Source organism: Oreochromis aureus, linkage group 16 (assembly GCF_013358895.1).
Source record: "Oreochromis aureus strain Israel breed Guangdong linkage group 16, ZZ_aureus, whole genome shotgun sequence".
Taxonomy (NCBI): domain Eukaryota; kingdom Metazoa; phylum Chordata; class Actinopteri; order Cichliformes; family Cichlidae; genus Oreochromis; species Oreochromis aureus.
The window spans coordinates 22,940,861-22,959,750 of NC_052957.1; the positions used below are offsets into that span (position 1 = coordinate 22,940,861).

At 42.3% G+C, this 18,890-nt stretch overlaps 1 protein-coding gene across 7 annotated transcripts in view; it reads right to left on the reverse strand.

The window, feature by feature from the left end:
- Positions 1 to 1,291: 1,291 nt before the first annotated feature.
- The window catches only part of lmo7a (LIM domain 7a), a 51,473-nt gene continuing 33,874 nt past the window's right edge, over positions 1,292 to 18,890 (reverse strand). The window contains exons 10-31 of one of the 7 annotated variants that reach the window (XM_031734490.2): positions 18,673 to 18,696; positions 17,881 to 17,995; positions 16,901 to 17,040; positions 15,753 to 16,434; positions 15,080 to 15,337; positions 14,574 to 14,688; positions 13,147 to 13,308; positions 12,191 to 12,375; positions 12,012 to 12,075; positions 10,659 to 10,715; positions 9,559 to 9,587; positions 8,954 to 9,058; positions 7,138 to 7,224; positions 6,401 to 6,717; positions 6,127 to 6,183; positions 4,772 to 4,827; positions 4,471 to 4,629; positions 3,855 to 4,038; positions 3,360 to 3,686; positions 2,576 to 2,684; positions 2,060 to 2,162; positions 1,292 to 1,974 (exon numbers count right to left, since the gene is read on the reverse strand). In XM_031734490.2, coding sequence (XP_031590350.2) covers positions 1,952 to 1,974; positions 2,060 to 2,162; positions 2,576 to 2,684; positions 3,360 to 3,686; positions 3,855 to 4,038; positions 4,471 to 4,629; positions 4,772 to 4,827; positions 6,127 to 6,183; positions 6,401 to 6,717; positions 7,138 to 7,224; positions 8,954 to 9,058; positions 9,559 to 9,587; positions 10,659 to 10,715; positions 12,012 to 12,075; positions 12,191 to 12,375; positions 13,147 to 13,308; positions 14,574 to 14,688; positions 15,080 to 15,337; positions 15,753 to 16,434; positions 16,901 to 17,040; positions 17,881 to 17,995; positions 18,673 to 18,696 — 3,358 coding nt within the window. In that variant the 3' untranslated portion in view covers positions 1,292 to 1,951. The remainder of the gene's footprint in view (positions 1,975 to 2,059; positions 2,163 to 2,575; positions 2,685 to 3,359; positions 3,687 to 3,854; positions 4,039 to 4,470; positions 4,630 to 4,771; positions 4,828 to 6,126; positions 6,184 to 6,400; positions 6,718 to 7,137; positions 7,225 to 8,953; positions 9,059 to 9,558; positions 9,588 to 10,658; positions 10,716 to 12,011; positions 12,076 to 12,190; positions 12,376 to 13,146; positions 13,309 to 14,573; positions 14,689 to 15,079; positions 15,338 to 15,752; positions 16,435 to 16,900; positions 17,041 to 17,880; positions 17,996 to 18,672; positions 18,697 to 18,890) is intronic. The other 6 variants (XM_039599979.1, XM_039599980.1, XM_039599977.1 and 3 more) reach the window with 6 other exon arrangements.

Below are 18,890 nucleotides of genomic sequence, written 5' to 3' on the forward strand. Positions count from 1 at the left end.
CTGGGGGTCATTTATTTAGAAATGAAGCACCAAAATTTAAAGCACATTGCAAATGGAGTTCTGCTTTTAAATGACTGTGGCAGCATTACTTCCTCTCTGATTCTGGATATCATACTCAGCAGTGCAAGCAACAGCAGCTGCAGATGAAAGAGAATTTGATCCTTCTTGGTGAAAACCCTTATAGCACAGTGCCCCCTTCAGGTACTAAAGGGGGCAAATTGCACCCAATCAGAAAGAATGACTAAATCTCTCCCGTGGTGAAACCAAGGTTGGAAAAGAAAAAAAAAAAGAGAGAGAAAAAAAAAACATTCATCACATCTTCTTCCCTAAAAATCCAGAAAAATGTGAAAAATCCTGAACAAGCCATTCCTGTAGCTAGGAATAGCTTTTTAAAGCAGGGTAGAAGAGGCCTTTCCATCTCTTTACAGACCTCATTTTTTCTGAGCAGTCAAGCGTCCCTTTTATTTGTGAGCCTCAGTGCGTACGTAGACACACACACACACACACACACACACACACACACAGTTATATGATTCTCCATGTCAAAACCTTCCCAAACCACAGGTTGTGGCCGTTGCTTTGGAGGAAAAAGATGGGGATACATATTATTCAGGGTTTCCGATTTCTCAGGCACTCGGCGCCGTTCAGGCTGTGTTTGTTTTCTAAGCATTAGGATTAAAATCTCTCTCCCAGAAGAGCGCCAAGAAAAATCTAAAAAGGGAATCTAAGAATTTGAGATGTGCGCCTCCGGGGGCTGTTTGTGCTTCACCTCAAGAAGACAGAGCCAATTTATGCTCAGTCCAACTTATTTCCATACAGTATATTGCTTGAATTGGGCTTATTTTCATTTGGTCGCGGGCGGGGTGTAGGGGGGGTGAGGACAATTTCTTCCCCTGCAGATTAAATACATTTTGGAGCTTCTTCTTGTATGAATATTCCTTGTATATTTATGCAGTAGAGATAAAATGACAGAATACATTGAGAAAATAGACAATCAAAGTATAATCAAATGTAATGCATGCACTGAATAAAATATGCATGACAAATTGGCTTTGGAGAACACAGAGCAGGCAGGTTCTCTGCAAAAGCTCATTGAAATTCCTTTCATTATGACCATGGAGCTACAGCGAAACAGAAAATGAGAGGGACAGACAGAGAAAGATGAGTATAATGATTTCTGATTATAGAGGCAGAAGAGTCCTTGCATCCCCACTGTACACAGGAATATCATTACACAGTATTATGCAATTTAACAGATGGAGAATAAAAAAAGAACGACGTAACACGTGGGGAGTATTTAGTTATTTTTATTTACATTGTTATGTTTGCCTAATCAGTGTGACGTATATTCTTTACATAGAAACCTGCTTATGTGTGCAATACTCCATCACTGAAAACTTGAGACAAATGCAAACGACATTTTGCAGTATTTTAGTAATCTTAATTACAAATAAAAAGGCACATGATAGACATGACACCAATACCTTGGTTGACACACATTTTTATAACACAATAGTTGGTGGGAAAAGAAGCGTGAAAATGAGGAGGATGATCCTGCAGGATTTTCTCTCAGTATCTAAGCGAAGTTTAGAAACAAAAAACTTTCATCTGGAATCTGGTAGACAGTTAATAGCTCGACTAGTTTTGTGGCTAAAACGTTTAAAAACTCCGGCGCATGCAGAACCCTTACACTCTGTACAATTGTGCTGCTTAATAGGATATAAACACAAAAGCTGATAACTACTTTGCAAGCGTCCCTTCCTTAATCACACACTGTAAAAACAAATATGATTCTCACCAAGGTATCGCCTGGGGTTTTAACAGAATCATAAACAGCGATACGTCCCAACCAAGTGTCCCGGTTAATTGCAATGGCTTCAATGTTCACTTTAAAATTCAAGGGTTGTTGTCGGAAGTAGTCTCTTCATCAATCTGCTGGAGGACAGTCACGTCACATAGATGTTGGTTGACCAGCTAAAAGAAGAGAAAAAAGGACCGATTATGGGAGGAAGGCGAGAACAACACCTCCCACTGATGATCAGCTCGAGAAAGTACTCACTTTTGACTCGCATGTAGCAGGAGTTACAGTAGAGCTGCTTGTTTCGTATTCGGACTTCAGCCCCGGCTTCTGATCCTCCAAGGTCAGACTTACAGTCGATGCACTGAGGAAGTTTGGGAAGGAGAAGAATTGAGGAATGAATCAGTAAACGTGACCAAAGAAGGAGTGATGAGGACAGACAAATCTAGACCGTGATTCTGTGTATTAAAGGAGAAGGATGAGAATCAAGAGATGAAGGCTGACACAGTGGATTAACTTTCAGATAAAGGTCACCACAGCTCCCAGAAGAAACAACAACAACTAGATTAGACTGCTGGTAAAAAAGCAAAAAAAAAGCAAAGGGAATAGTTAATCTTGCAGGATTGGGTTTCTTTTTCTCAATAAAGGGATCAGGGATTGACATTCACCAGGATTCACCAGGTTAGTAAAACAAACTAAAGAGCCTGAGGCGATCAAGTTAGTTTTTGAGGATCGGCGGCCGACGTGCTCCGTGGCTGACCGGAGTCCAGCTCTCACCTTAAAGCAACCCAAATGATAACAGAGTCCAAGGGACTCGATGATCATGGCTGCTCCCTTTCCCAGCGGGCTTTCACAGAATGTACAGATTTTCTTTCCACTCACTGACCTGGATTACAGAACGCACAGCTGTCATTTAAGAGCCAAGCACACATACATGAAACATGTATGAATGCACACACAAACACACATACAAAACACACGCTAACACTGGTTCAAACCAGGGTTAGACAGATGGACACTTTGGCAAGTTGGCAAATGTTAACCTGTTGAAACAGCACTGCTGAAATGACAAAGGCTCATTAAAACAGTGTCATTTAGTGTCACACGCAAAATACTGTTTATGGCAACAAAAATGACACGAGGGAAACAGTTAGGAAATTTCATAAAGGTTGGGAAACTTGGGTGTTAGGAAGTGAACAAGTTTCTTTAAGATAACCTTCAGACAACCTTGCCTCTCAGGGTTTTGGACATGATCACTGACAAACTTTTGTGTAATCCACAAAAACGTGGCTAAACTTAAACTAGCATTTAGCATTTATCGTATTCCACACATAAGTTAAAGTGAATTAAGCTACTCTGTGATCTATATAACAGAGAATGTCATAAAAAAAGCACATCGAAGAAACATTACATCATAAAATGAGAGACATAAAGGAAAAAGAGAAACACCCTTTGCCACCACTTTTGCACGGCTGAGTAGCAACACCTTAAAAACCACAACGCAGAGGTACCAGTGAGTTGTTGGATGTGGCATTAAGCAAAGCTTCATTTCTGGTTTTACCTGCTGCGCTGCTGAGGAGCGTCTGCCTCAGCCATGGGGTCTGGAGAGGTGGTGGGTGAAGAAGAAGAAGAGGGTGAAGGCGACTGCCTGGACCAAGGGACCAAGTGGGATCCTGCCCCACTTCGGAGTGAGCCCATGGAATAGGAAGAAGGCAGAGTGGAAGTGGAACCATACCGCTGAGCCCTCAAACCCCCACCATAAAAGGAAGTGTTGCCAGAAAGGGCAGAGTGAGGCCGAGAGTAGTTTTGGGCAAAAGAACCGCTTCGGGGTTTCGATGACGAACGCCAGGAGTTGTATGAGGTGTCCAAGTTGTCAAGAGAATCGCCTCTGCAAAGCCAACCCAAGCCACACCCCCACGTTAGCCAGTTAGAAAAAGCAGTCAAACCATCTGACTGACGACTTAACTTTTACACCCAACTCAAAAAACCAGGACATTAGTAAAAGAAAATAGCCAACCAACACCATCGCACCAAAGTTAACGAGGTATTACTGTACCTGCGCATAGGTGGCAGGGCCCTCTCCTTGTTGGTGGAAGTGTCGGGAGAGTGCTGGCGGATCCAGCTGTTGTCCGTCAGCAATGACGTCTTCTTTTTCATCTCATTGAGGATCTGCTGCCGCTCCAGCTCAGCCTGAGATGCAGGCTGCTGGTCCTTCTTCTCAGCGGCTCCACTTGAGGTCACTGCCAGGTGGGAGGACAGACAGATGAAACATTATGGATGGGAAAAAAAAAAAAAAAAAAAAAAAAAAATCACAACTGGCGATCGGCGGAGGAACAAAATTAATAGTCGAGGGGCAGACAGAATTAGATGAGGATGATATAAGTATCTGTTTTCCCCAGTCTGGCTTGATGAGACAAGCTATGACTAAATTATGGATGAAAAAGTCATTGATCTGAAAGAAAACATGCTGTAATCAATAAGTTAAATTGCTTTTGGTGCATGCCATTTTCTGGTCACATGGTTGATTGGTTTGCCATTTGTCTGGTCAGCTGCAAATCAAACATCTGTAGGTTTAGAGTTAACGAAATGTCTCGATTGACTGATCAGCTGATCGGAACGGGAGTTTCACATTAAAACGACGAGAAACGGCGCTTTAGGGGGCTATAATCCACCTCTCTCCGGCTCTCTGTATCTCATGGCATGGAGGATGTTCCTCCGCTCCAGCTCCAGCTCAGATGCAGCCCTCTGACTTTGGTAAACTCTGTCTTGTGCATTCTTCAGCTGCTCTTCCAGCAGCCGCTGAGCCATGCCCCCATGGTGCACATGCACACCTACAGCAGGGTACAACCCACACAGGTATACATCTGTGCAACAAAATGTGTACGTGGAGTCATTTAAAACCCCCTCCCCACCTCCACAACCACTACAACACACACGCACGCACAGAGCCCCTAATGAATTAAGAAGGCTGACCTTTTCTCTGAGGTCTGTCCTCTTCGTCGAGCTGAGGGGATGATTTGGATTTTGTCCTGTCGAACAAAATTAAAAACATACATGAGCAATACTACTTTTCAGTTATAGCAGACGTCTAACATTTGTGTCCAAGTGTGAGGGAATTCATGTCTTTTTCTATGGATCATATTTATATGTCAGATGGTATAATATAGTGTCACAGCATGTCAGCTGGTAATGTAGCATTCATCTTAGAACTTTGTGTATTTCTCCTTTTTCCCTCCGACTCCTGCACTAACTGCCTCACCTCTACCTTGTATCCCTTTTGACCTTCTTTCCTGCTACCTACGAATCCTATGAATGTTCTTAATAGTTCAACGCAATAAATAAATACAGTATAAATAATTAAATGGTTCCATTTGTGTGGGCGTTCAGGAATGCAGTATTACAGTTCTCGCTTTTTGAGAAGCATTGCAAATGAGTTAACAAATTAGTTCACAGATTACAGATTATATAGATTCTTTCTTTAGTTGCTAGATGTTTGATTTTGTTGCATGTACGGCTTGACTTCAAATCCCCCACGAGGATGTAGCGGTTTGATTACTTTCTCCATATCATCTTTCCGTACTGTTTTGGAAAGGACAAAATGTTTGCTGGTCTAACAACGTAAAAAAACAAAACAAAACATAATTTCAGTGTTAAGAACTGTACAAACCAAATCTAGAGCTGAAAATGATTTGGGGCTAATCGCCCAATAATGACAACTGTAAATAATCTACTTTGTAAAGCTTTCTAATGAAACTATATTGTCGTTGTAAGCAGAAGCATTTGTTTTGTGCATATAAAACTACGTAAATATGTACATACTTTATTGTATCTCAGTTTATTTTATTTTATTTGTATAGTTATAGGCATGTTTTATTATAATTTGGTATAGCTTATATTTCTACTGGATCTCATAAATACACTTTTTTTAAATAACTGTTTTTATTGGCATCTGTTGTGGACAGCAAAGAAAGATTTGGATTGTACAGGGAAACCTGGACTTGTTGTAGCTGCAGTATTTGTTGGGAAAAGTTACTTTCCCTATAAAGAGATATTTTTAAATTCTTTATGTATATTGTTTCTGGTGATATAGCCACCTACACTCATGAGTTCCACAAGCTGTTGATAAATCCAATCCAATATAATCTGTCTTAATTAATTATGTGTGTATGCATCTCATGCATGCTAAATAAGGATATTCAACAAAGTATTCAACACATTAAACTGCAGTTTTTGTAGAGCAATGATGCTAATAGCATGATGCAGAGAAAGCATGGTTAAGAGGTTATTAACAGGGAGAGGTCCGGCTGCTCTCGCTCTCTTGTACTAACCTGTCTGCATAGGTGAGTGAAGGCTGGGCATAAGGAAAGCCGTGGGAGCTAGTGGCCCTTTGGTGAAAGGCATTGTGTGCAGAGAGGTGGGATGATGAGTACCACACAAAGGGGGGATAAAGCACATGCAAACACATTAGTTGCACATGTTAATGCACAGACAGTAAAGCTGGTTAAATGTATTATTATCAGCATGATGGTGAGTCAAGGAATACAAAAGACACGTGAGTTTGAGTATTCAGGGCAGCACAGGATTAGGAGTGGCTCTACTGACCACTGCTGCTGCTGCTCAAAGGCTCTCTCCTTCTCTCTACGCTGCTGCTCTTCTGCTTCCAGCAACCTCCTCTCGTCCTCCCTTCTCTTCCTTTCCTCCTGCTCCTGCCTTTCCTTCCTCATCCTCTCCTCCTGGAGACGCTGCAGCTCTCGCTCCTCCTCTTCCCTCTTCCTCTTCTCCTCCGCCTGCCTTTGGCGCTCCTGCTCCTCCTTCCTCTTTCGCTCTTCTTCTTCCCACAGTAGAGATGTGGGCTGGTTGACGGGAGATAGTGGTGAGTGTGGGCCGGTGCTGTGGTTGTTCACCTTCAGGCTCCCAGGCTGCCAGAGACAAGAGACGAAAAGGGACACGAAGAGGAAGCTTTTTGAGCACCAAGTAATTTAATCTTAATTAGCATCCAGGAGGAACGATGGAGAAACTCCTCACATCCTGAGGTGGCGAGGTTTTAGAAATTATAATGTAGAGGGGATTTCTGTCACTGCAGTAAATATATGTACTGTGTGAGCATTCACATGACTAGACACTGCTCTGCTCTCCCTTTCCATTTCTAAAAGGTCACATACAAGAGAGCGTGCCCACATACTCCATGCATAATTATAGCAATTTCAGATCAAAGCTCTTTGGATACATTTAGATAAATTAGTGCCATGAGTCACAACTTACTGCCACCATTAAATACTCTCCAGCTGATTTATCAGGTGTGAGCTCATAATTAATACAAAACAAAATACTTTTGTTACCTGTTTGGGAACCATGCTTGTAGAAATCGCCTGCTGAGCCTTGAGCCACTCTTCCTGCAGCTTCTCCTGATCACGCTTATATTTCTCCTAAAAACAAAATGAAGGTGAGGTCAAAAGTCATATCATTTAATCCAGTCAGACATACAAAGCTCTTTCTAAAACAACACATGAAACTTCTATTTATAATAGATTCGATATGTTATTTAAAAAAAAGAATAATTAGGTATTGTGGCTGTTATATTTTTCAGATGATTTCTCAGCTCACCTACGTGTTATCTAACCATTCTACACATTCTAGGGAAACCTGCCCAGAGCAGGAAGTCTCCCTGGAAGATCATGAAATCAGGCTGCTTAACCAACAGGGAACAAACCTGCCAGCATTTAAAATCCTTCCCGGCTGCAACAGCACTCTGCATAACCACCTTTGATCTCCATCCAGAAATAGGCCCCCAGAAAAATGTTTTGACATGATTCTCCTACACTAAAGTTGGATACTCGGCGCACACTTAGAAGCTCGAGTGCTGTCTCCTTCTGTTCTGAGCCTGTTAAGAGCAGATGCAATTGAGGATTTCCTAGCATGTCAGTAACTTCTAATCGTCAGATGGGGCGTTTAAAGACAGGCAGTTCACATTAAATGGGTCAAGATTTGGCTTCATTCTGTATTTTTATTTATCATCCTGTATTTTTTGTTTTTTTAAATTAAGGTTTCTTCCCCCCCGACTAACCCTCAACTGGATAAGTGGATCCCCCCACCCCATCTGTAATTATAATGAGTGTAGTTCAACTCGTAATGTGTTGTGGACACATGATGGTTTGTCACTGGGGTTGTAACCTCTGACAGGGGGTCTTTACCTTATGGAAGCCAGTTTTAAACATCTGGGGACAGTTTTGTACCTTCATGTAATGATGCAAGTGTTTATTGGCTTACTTTATATGCTTTTAATATTATTTATTCAGACTAAGAAAAGGAGTAACATCAAAAAGGTACATATCAGTGCCTGTGAGGTCCCGAAATTAGCCCTTAGCCATTAGGGGGTGGCATTTGTGTAGACTGTAACAAAAAACACTTTTTCACTGCAGCGCTGTTTCTCACAGTGCAAGATAAGAAAGATATGAAATCATCATCTTCTTCTTACAGTTGCTCCCTTTAGAGTTTGCTACAGCAGCTCCTGCTCCTCCATCCTCCTCTGTCACACCAACCTGCATGTCCTGCATCCATAAAACTTCTGTGTCCTTCCTCTTCTTTTTTTCCCTCCTGCCTGGCAGCTCTATATTCAACATCTTTTTCCCAATATATCCACTATCCCTCCTCTGCACATGTCCACATCATCTCAGCCTTGCCTCTCTAATTTTGTCACCAAACCGCTCAACCTGAGCTGTCCCTCTCACTTCTAATCCTGTCCCTCCTGGTCACTCTCAACGAGAATCTTATCATCATCTCCTCCTCCACCTCCTGCTGCACCTCCTGCAGTAATCCATGCTTTACTGCTCCCTGTGAAGGAAATTTTCTTATTCGTTTTTCTTTTACCCCTTTGGACGCCTACTAGGAGTAACCCTGCTTTCTCTTTTATGAACTTAGTGATTCTTTGATATTTCAGAACAAAATGACTGGCTGTGAATCAGAAGTTAATGACGGTGATTTCTGCCTATACATACTAGTATACTGAGGTGTAAAAACTCATCAATAAGGGTAAAAGGGAGGTTGTCAAATGTCATGTATGGGTAACTAGACTGCTGTAACTTGAGGAAATAAACTGACAGTGTTGTGCTTTTGAACTCAACATTACTAAATATACAAGAGTACACCTTCACATACCTGTAGGAGGCGCTCTTGCTCCTTCTGCCACTTCTCTTGTCTTTTCCGCTCCTCTTCTGGGTCCCAAGACCAGCGACTGGAGGGAGTGATTACGGGAACGGGTATCTGAAGGCAAAAAAGGAAACCACACGTAGCAAAATTACCTCACAGTTGTACAAAACTATCACTGAACTTTGTTGCTTTGAAGTGCGCCTGCTTGTGCCATATAGATGTGATGATACCTAAATAATTAATCTCTTAAACACCCAGTACTTATCTGCTCTTGTTTCACAACATTTCTACATGCTCCTGAAGGTGAGATGAAACTGCAAATATGCACTTGCACTGCACCATCTGTCCTTTATTTACTGTATTTTCTTATCTGGTTTTAAAGCTACACAAAAAAAGCTTCCCTATAATCACTGTTGAGTCACTAAAATGCTAAAAGACTCAAAAAGATGTGTGAACCTGGCTCTAAAGTGAACTACAAATGCAGTCAATGTGAGAGGCTTAATAGCGGCTCTGGGCTTTGTAATTACTGCAGTATCTGCTTTCAAAGATGTTGTCATACTAGAAGAGCAAACACAAGAGACAAAAACCGGCCTTTATACACTGACACTACTCACATCTGGCACTGCAGGCTCTGATCCTCCTCCTAGAACAGAAAGACAATCATTCAGTCAATATCTCCAGGCAGGCACAGGCAGAGCAGTGAAACATAATGTAAAAATACACAAGCAAGCCCTCAAGACATGTAACACAACAGCGCCAAGTTGACGGGCTTATTTAAGTTTCAACTTGATCTTTTAGTCAGGTAGCAGTCAATCAATGAAAATGACAATTGATGTTTTCAGAAAAAGCCCCCCAGCAGCAACGGTCAAATTTCACCCACTAAGGCTTATTGATTCTCTCAATTCAAGCTCACCCACTTGTTAACATTTGGATTGGATGCAGGCCCAATAGTTCTGAATGGGAAAATCAATAAACTGATTGTGATGACAAAAAAGATCAAACCAGAAAAAAGAAACACACAAACCAGCAGCATGCACACAAGCAGAGAGGGGTCTGTCTCAAAAGCCAACAGATGCTTCGAAATATGCATGCCAAGAGTGCTTTTAACTTGTAGCAAAGTGAAAAGTGTAACCATGTGTTAAGCCTGGACACCATCCCAAAATACCACAAAGCACAGCAGGATTCAAAGGTTTGTGTTTGTGGTTGGTATGCTGGAACCGTGTCTGAAATGCTGTCAAACTTAAGGGGAAATGTGTCATGTCACAGATTATTTTTATTTTATCTGCAGGAGGTCTTTGAGTAGAACCTCCTTAAAAATAACATCAATCTTTCTGGGTTTGAGCAGCATGTCAGGGTCCCGGGCTGTACCAAGTGAATGTGAGGAAGTCAATGCACACTCAGCCCTGTTTACCACAGAGGTAGACCAGCGCACTGACACTGGACCCTGAGCCACCTGAAGGAGGGAGGGGGGCACAGCATAAAGGTTAAGCTCTGGCACCAGACAACAGAACATGAGACAACAGAGCCATCGAAAAATCAAAGTCACGAGGCTGCCATTGATACGAAAACATGCAAAAAGTCCTCGAATAATCTGAGGAATTCAGAGAGACAAAAGCATAGAGAATCCAGCCACCAGGTTACATAGAAGGCATAATAAATACGAAGAACTGTCCTACGTCTCTTTGGTCAGCCTTCCTTGTTTTGTTTTTTTTACCTTGTTCAAAAAACTCTGACCTCCGCTTTAAGTTTTTCAAAGATAGGGGTTCTGACTCTACATGAGAGATGGAAAACAAAATACAACAAAAAACATTAGAAATAAGTTAAACCTGACCTAACAGCACATACTGATCATGTCATTCTGATAAAGTAAGTCTATTACAACCAAAAAAGTTGGGACACTATGTAAAATGTAAATAAAGACAGAATGCATTCATAACAGAGCATGGAAAACATATCAATTGTTTAAACTAAGAAAATGTACAATTTTAAAAAAGGCTCATTTTGAGTATGATGGAAGCAACACATCTTAAAAAGTCGGGACATGGCCATATAAATATTTGGGAACTGAGGAGACAGCTTGTTGGACTTCTCTAGCTGCTCAACAGTCCTCTATCTTTTTTTGTTGTTGCATTTTTCATTTTCATGATGCTCCAAATGTCTTCAGTTGGTGAAAGGTCTGAACTGCAGGCCAGCTGAGGACCCGGACTCTTCTACTATAAAACCACACTGTTGTAATAGCTGCAAATACGTGGGTTAGCATTTTCTTGCAGAAATATGCAAGGCTTTCCCTGAAAAATCCATTGTCTGACTCTTAAGATGTCGCTCTAAAACCTGGATATACTTTTTGGCAGATGTACAAGCTACCAGTTCCATAAGCAATAATCCACTCCCACACCATCAGAACTGGGCGCTGATACCGAGTGGTCCTTCTTCTCTTTAATCCCAAGGACACAGCATCCATGTTTTCCAACAGGAATTTCAAAGTTCGATTTGCCTGACCAGGGAAAAGTTTTCCACTTTGCATCAGTCCATTTTAAACGAGCTTACATGAAATCGTTCCACAATTTGTAGACGCAGTTTATTGTTTTTTGGGGGTTTTTTTGCAGATCAGAGAACCTTTGTTCAGCTTTACTGCCGAGAAGCTCTGCCTCTCTAAGATCCTCTTTTCATACCCAGTCAGGTCACTAATCTGTTGCTGCAAAATCTGGTTCGCTGCAAAATTTTCCTCAAGTTGTTTTTTTCGTACCACTTACATTTTCACTCCCAAGTTTTTGAGATGTGTTGTTACCATCAAATTCAAAATGCGCTACTATCTTTTTCCTTAAAATGGGACATTTTCTCAGTTCAAACATTTGACATACTTTCTGTGTTGTACTATGAACTCATTCCAGTGTGTTTTTTTTACAATTTACACAGCATCTCAACTCTTTTGGAGCTGTACAAACTAATGTGAGAAACAAGACAACGTCAAACCAACAACTCCTACTGATGTATTTTTGTATTCAGTCCAGAAATAATCATCAAGATCAATTTCATAACCTTTCTGACTGCGCGCTCTGCTCTTTACCTTTTTTCCTCATGGTCACCGGCTCCTCTCGGAAACCTCCATTAACTCCGTTTGAAGCCACTTCCTGCAGGGAGACATCGTGGGGTGCACACTCATTAAAAAGCCACCAGGCCGGGGAACAATACAGAAATAAAGGCTGATCAAGTCTGAGTCAGTCAAGGTGATTCTGAGTCACTTACGCTAACGGGATGAGCCGGGGTCTCTTTGAACGTCAGCGTTTCTGCTGGAGTGTTTGAAGTGAAATCCAGGCTGGAGCTGACTGTGCTTTTTTCTTGGGGACCTACAAGCATTGGATGATCCGTACTGGTCAGATTGATGGTCTTATGGCTTTTAAATGGCAGGGAAGGTTGAACTCTGTCCCAGTCTGCGCGCAGACAATGTAACAGCATAAAAATATGATGTGTTTGTGCATTTTTTTGGTTTTTTTTCTTGTTGCCAGGCTTCTATATATGTGAACATATGCAACATCTGCATAAAGGAAACTATAAAGCAAGGGGATAAGCACGCTGTTATGCTGTTATTATAGAGTGCAGCAGGGGGAGACAGAGTAACCCCCTTCCCCAGCCATGCAGCCCATTAAAGCCTCCATTAACCCAAACACTGTTTCTAATAGGCTCACAACCACTGGACACCACTAATTAACTAATATGGTGAGTTAGTTAAAGTTAGCTATACTGTGTGACACTAATGTGACACTGATAGTCCTGAATAAAGTAAACCTGTAACATTAACACTGAAAACACCACACACTAATAGGACTGTAGATCCAAGCTGGGTTAGTTCTCTAGAAGGAAAAACACTGGGGTGGAATAGCAAGCAGAGAGAAGAAATAACTACATAAGGGAAGAGGGAAGCAATTAAACAAAAAAAATCCCACAGAAATCAAAACAATAACAGTCTTTCTATACCAGATGAGCAAAGATAACTCACAAGTCCTTCATCATTTAGCCTGTCATGAGCTCATTTATGGATGAATTCACAACAGGCTACAGACCAATTTAGACTGTCAAAACTGTTTAGCAACCCAAGCAGCATAAGCATCGCTCCCAGTCCAGGAATGCAGCCCTCAAAAACTTTTCACTTTCCTTCTCTCGCTGTCACGCAAGCAAAAACAGGCAGGCTTCAGACTACTCACTGTTCTGCCCATGACGCCTTATATCCATGACCAGACTGCCCTCCTGCAGAGCCTCATCCATGTGGGACTTCCACTCTGTGTAGCTCAGGTCTGCCACCTTGTGCCCGTTCACCGTCAGCACCTTGTCTCCAGTCTGAAGCTGGCACATCTCAGCCGGGCTGCCTACAGTGGGCACAGGTCAGAGTCATAAACGGAAATTTTACTTGATTCCACACTTTGGTCACATGTTTTGACCACCACAGTTCCCACTTATATAAAACTGGGAATGCAATTTCACTAAAACTGACTTTTGGAAGACAAGATTTCATCCCACCTGTTTTATCCCCCTACAAAAAATGCTCACAGTTACACAGTTCAATGTTATATGAGCAATATTCTTCCCAGTTAACATGTAACATGTAAATGTAGGTACACACTATCTATTTTGTCTGACAGATAAAAGCTACAGAGTCATATTTACTCTTCACTCCATGTAAAACTAAAAGAATCTTTAGCATGCCTGAATTTTCAGTAGATGTCCTGGAGACACATTCCAGCTTCATGAAGGTCATAATGTCAAGTTTTAGTTAAAAGTGTTTTAAGGAGGTGCTTGAACTGCATTTTTTATAAACTTCTTACTTTATCTATGCTTTTTACTTTATGTCCTTTCTCTTTTTTATTTCATGTCCTTGCTCTGCATCAAAACAGTGGATGTGGTCATTGCCATGGAAACCTTAAACCTTTTCTTTGATTATTTTTGTATACTTTTTGTATTATCTGTTCTTTTGATCGTCAATGGGTTGATTGCTGATTTTGTATTTGTTTCTTAAAAACATAGGACCATAGGACTGGAGAGAAAAATGTGTCAGCATGCTAACACTGGCACATTTACAAGTGTAAGCGGTAATAAGAATGAAATGAAGCGCTACACCATACATAGTCTGCAGATACAGTGAAATAAGCTGTAAGCAGGTATGACAAGGCTACATTTGTGTATTGCTGTGGGGTGTCTGTATTACTTTACTAATTTATGTGGCATGCAGTGATGTGCAGGTGGGGAATCTCAGTAGAAGGAGAGGCTCAGACCCAGCAGATCTGACCCAGATAGAAGCTGCCCTACATACAGTAAGTCTGGCATCGCCACTGCAATGGACTCAAAAACCTGCTGACAACTAACCGACCGTGGCTGACAGATAACTGTAACAGAGCCGGAGCTCTGGTTGTCAATATTACCACTGTACTATATCTGTGAATAGATCAGTCAGTTCTACTGAGAGTGAGAAACTTGCACTGTGTGTCTGATCTATTTTCTTCGGGGCCTATTTACTGTGAATGCTGTCAGTTTGGCTGACTTTCACACATTATGTTGGATGGTGGAAAAAAACAAAAAGTTCTACTTATGTAATACAAATCCTTTAAAAAAAAAAAGTATTCCTGTGAAGTGCTACCTGGCTGGATAGATGTGACACAAGCTCCTGTTGAGTCCCAGACTGCCTGGAAACCAAAATCTCTGCTGCTGTTGGGCTTCTGGTTCAGGCTGATCCGCATCTCACAGTAGTTCTCCTAGAAACCAGACGACACAGGTGAGTTGGGGATGAACTTTAAGAGTACAAACGTGGGCTGACTTCCATTTGCTCTGGAGATGCTTGTCAGGGTTGGCCTGCTTTGGCAGGAAAGCCTTTCATTAGTCATTTATGGCTGTTGAATAAATGCCAACCTGTTACTATACTTTAGCTACTACACAAAAAAAGAAAAACCTTAAACTGGAATTTGATGAGCTCATGCATTAGGTTTTACTGACTACTTACCACAAAGCTACAGATACCCCAATAACACTGTGAGAATTAAATAAAAGTCACTAAAAGAAATGTCTTCAGTTTTGAACGTCTTCATTGTAATCAACAGAAAACAAAAAAGGCTCTACTGCTTTGTCAGCAGGAGGAGATTTGAGTACCTGGCTGGTTTCTTTGGCTGGAGCAGGAGGTTCACTCTTGACCTGTGGAGGTACAGGTGAGACGCTCAGAGCAGAGTTGACGCTCTTCCCTGTAGTCGCCTCTTCCTCCTCCTCCTCCTCTTCACTGCTGTGTGCTGAGCTAGACAGAGCTTCGTCCTCAGAGGTCATGAACTGATGGTACCGGCTCGGCACCGATGACTTCTTAGAAACATCGACGTTGCCATTGACACGCTTGTGTGAGTCGTCTGTCTGTGCGGGCTGCATGTAGAGTGGCAAAGAACACAGCTGTTAAGGCTCAATTACAACAACGTGTAGAATGAACTTTGACAGCAAAGGGCTGCTGATTATAAAATGATAGAATTTACTCTAAAAAAGCTGGTAATTATGTTACCAGCTATTTTTTAAAACATGTGTTAAACAGCTTCCTGACGAGTAACTAGTAATGAATGTGAAACAGTCTGAAAATAGCAGCTCTGGTAGTGGAGTTAGCATAATAAAACCACCAGCTTCATCCATTATTCACACTGTAATCAGATACGACTCCTGGGGAATACTGATGTAGTGAAAACAAATTACCTGCCAAACATTTCTTACTTCCAAACAAACACATCCTGCCCTCTTGATGTTCTTGTGCTGTGCTGGTAGTTTACTTGTAAAACTATCTAGTACTCACGGTAAAGCCTCGGGGAAGAGAGGTGATGCGTGAGGGCTGGCTCCCAAAGGGCCTTGGTGTGACAACTGAAGTTAGACGTGCGCTATCCGATCTCTGGTAGGTCTTAGGCAGGGAGGAAGAAACCCGAGACATCGCGGGAGGCTTGGGTTCCATTGAGCTGGGCTGTGCTTGTGTGTGCAAAGGACCAGAAGAGGGGGGCTTCACCTCAGTCCGTGTGCCCGACAATGCGGTGCTTGGCTCAGGCACCTTTGGTAGGGAGCTAGAAGAGGAGACAACAGTTGGGGCCTCCTGCTTCTTGGCTGTGCTGGCGCGCTCTGAGTCTGTACTCCTCTGCAAAGGTACAGCTTCTGGAGACGGGGAGCGGTTGAATGAGCTGTAGTTGTTCGGAGTGATGGTGTTCGTGATGGAGCTGCTTAGTGCGGGACTGTCCACGACTTCAAGTGAAGTGGGAGGGGAAGCAGCCCTGCCGGTAGCTGGGGAAGCGATGGGAGGTTCTTTGTCATTCACAGAGGGCTTGGGGGGTTCATAGGAAAATTGGGAAGTGTCAATTGTGTAGCTTCTGCTAGGAGGCGCTCGGGTACGTGGGACAATGACGGGTTTTTCAAATACGTTGTCGTCGTCGTCGTCTAAAAAAGAGAGAGATCCGAGACGGCTGCCAACACTGCTCTTTCTTTTACCTTCTCTGTGGAGCGAACAGACGAAGAGAAGGTGGGAGGACATGAGAGGCAAATAGGTACAAACTGGACTATATGAATAAAATTAACGATGAATGGGGGGGCATGGAGTGTTAACGAGGACAGCAGAAAGCGAAGCACGGGCAGAAAATAAGAGGGCAAGAACGACGTGCACTTAAATAAAATGACCAGCATGTTCTAAGCTATGATTGAATAACACTTTCACAGTGAATCAGTGCACAATTACGGTCTCCTCATTCACTCTTGCCCAAATAATCATGTAGTCTCTCTGAATTACAGACACTTTTTCATGTGGTTACCTTAGCAAATGGTTCCCCTCTGATGGTAAAAGGGTATAAAAGAGGAATAAATGTAGTGAGTGTTCCTTTTTTAGGAAAACCAGAATCACCAGAAATTAAAAGTAGAAAAACAACTACAGCAGTAAGTCTGTTGGACCTGTGTGTTTTTCCTCACCTCTCCTCTTGCATCTCCTTGAAGGTCTTAGACCTTTTCTCACCGCCGTAAGTAATCTGCTCTATCTTCTCCCTTTCCTCCTTCTTCTTTACTATATCAGAGTTGACACTGCGACGTCGGCTCTTCCAGTCGTTCAGGGCCTGCAGTGCAAAGAAGAAGCCCTCATCACCTCATGCAACATATCTCAAAAAGTCAATTTATAAGTACTGTAGATAAAGCAGACTGCTTATGTGCGCAGAGCTAAGTGTACAACTGAGGACAGTGAAGTTGAGAAGGAGGGAGAAAAAGATGTGAAAAAAGAGAAAGGGCTCCATTTGAAGGTGTTCTATTTGTGTGCTTTAGGCTCCTCCCGGCTCACTTCCCCTGTGTATCGGGGGCTGTGTGACCCAAATGCTGCTTTAAGACTCCATTATTTTGCTATGACACCACACTAGCCAAGTCCTGTAGTTTATGTGTGTATGACTTTTTATTCCTGTGTAACTGTTCTAGCTAAGAATGAACATGCACAATGGATCAGCAGTGATTAAAATTACAGCAGCACTGCCATTTGGAGCTTACTTTCCATTTTCACTGTAACTTGAGAGTTAATTTCAGAGTTAATCGACTAAGTCTTCCTTACATCATTCCTTCATTTCACTTTATTTCTACTTTTTTAGTGCATGTGGTGATTCTTGCACAATTTTGAATGATGCAGGTCCATAGCCAGAGGGCAGTGCTGCTCTAGTTAACATCTGAACACCTACAATTTCAATCCAAACTGTTCTTTTTTCCACCCTGCGGCTACCCAACACACCAAAGCACCTGCTCCCCTGTTTGCCTAGTAGCACACATGGATCCCACAGATCTGTGTGACTCATCTTTCGCCTCATCTGTGCTGCAACCAAACTTCTTTCTGCCCAAGCAGGCATGTCTTGAATCATATAACAAGAAGAGTGGGCAGCTGACAGATATCCTCAAATATCAGTGCACATTATACTCACATCCTGCCACTTATCCTCGCTCTGCTTAACCTGCTCACGATACTTCTGCAGCTCTTCGTAGCGAGCCTGCCGGTTGACCGCAGGGTCGACGAGCATATCACTTGTTGATTTGCTCCTGCGGGGGGAAAAAAGCAGATCAAGCAGACTTTTTTTTTCAAAGATCAAAAGGCATCAGAAGTTTAGTTGACAGGTGGAAATCCACTCCAGATATGCATGCACAGTCCTGTGTATTCCCATCCTGTTAAATAAGCTGTAGATACAAAAACATAATGAAGACACTGCAGTTCCACTGGGTACCTGCCATTAATATTTTTGGTATCTGCAGTAAGTTGTTAGTATTCAAACACAGCACACCAGCTGACCACAAAACCTTGAGGGTGATATAAGCTCAGGTTAGTAACAGTCCTTCCCATCATGCAAAAGAGAAAAGTCTTTTAAAGCCCCACCTTATGGAGAAATAACTTCAATAACTTCACCTACCTGTAAAGTGTTACATACAATGTGTCTCACGTTGCTATAACTCTCACTGGGACACACTGCAGTTCAGGCATGGACCCATTACTATTATATGTAAGCTGTGTCAAAAGAGCTTTGTGGAGCAAAGCCCACCTCCCCCCACCTCACCCTGAACTTGGCTCTGAGCCGTGAAACAGTCAATGTTATGTGTCAGCGTTTAGCAGCTAGAGAGTGAGAACAGCAGCACAAAAAGCAGGAGGCAGCAGCGTGCGACCATAAGAGGGCAGAGCAAATGCAAACGTGCCACTTTTTTTTGTTTTGTTTTTAGAAACTCACCCGTCTGTACTCTCTTGGCGCTCTCTAGGAAACCAGAAAAAAAACCACAGACAACAAAGTCACATTTCTACCGACTGCAGTTTGACAGTGAGTCAGTGAGCGCTTTGGTCAAGAGCTTGAGACCAATTAGAAGCTATTACACACCAGCTCGTTCACAGCTAAGAGGGCTTCAAATGTATAGAGGGCCAGCTAGGACATGACTCTGCTTGTTTTTGTTG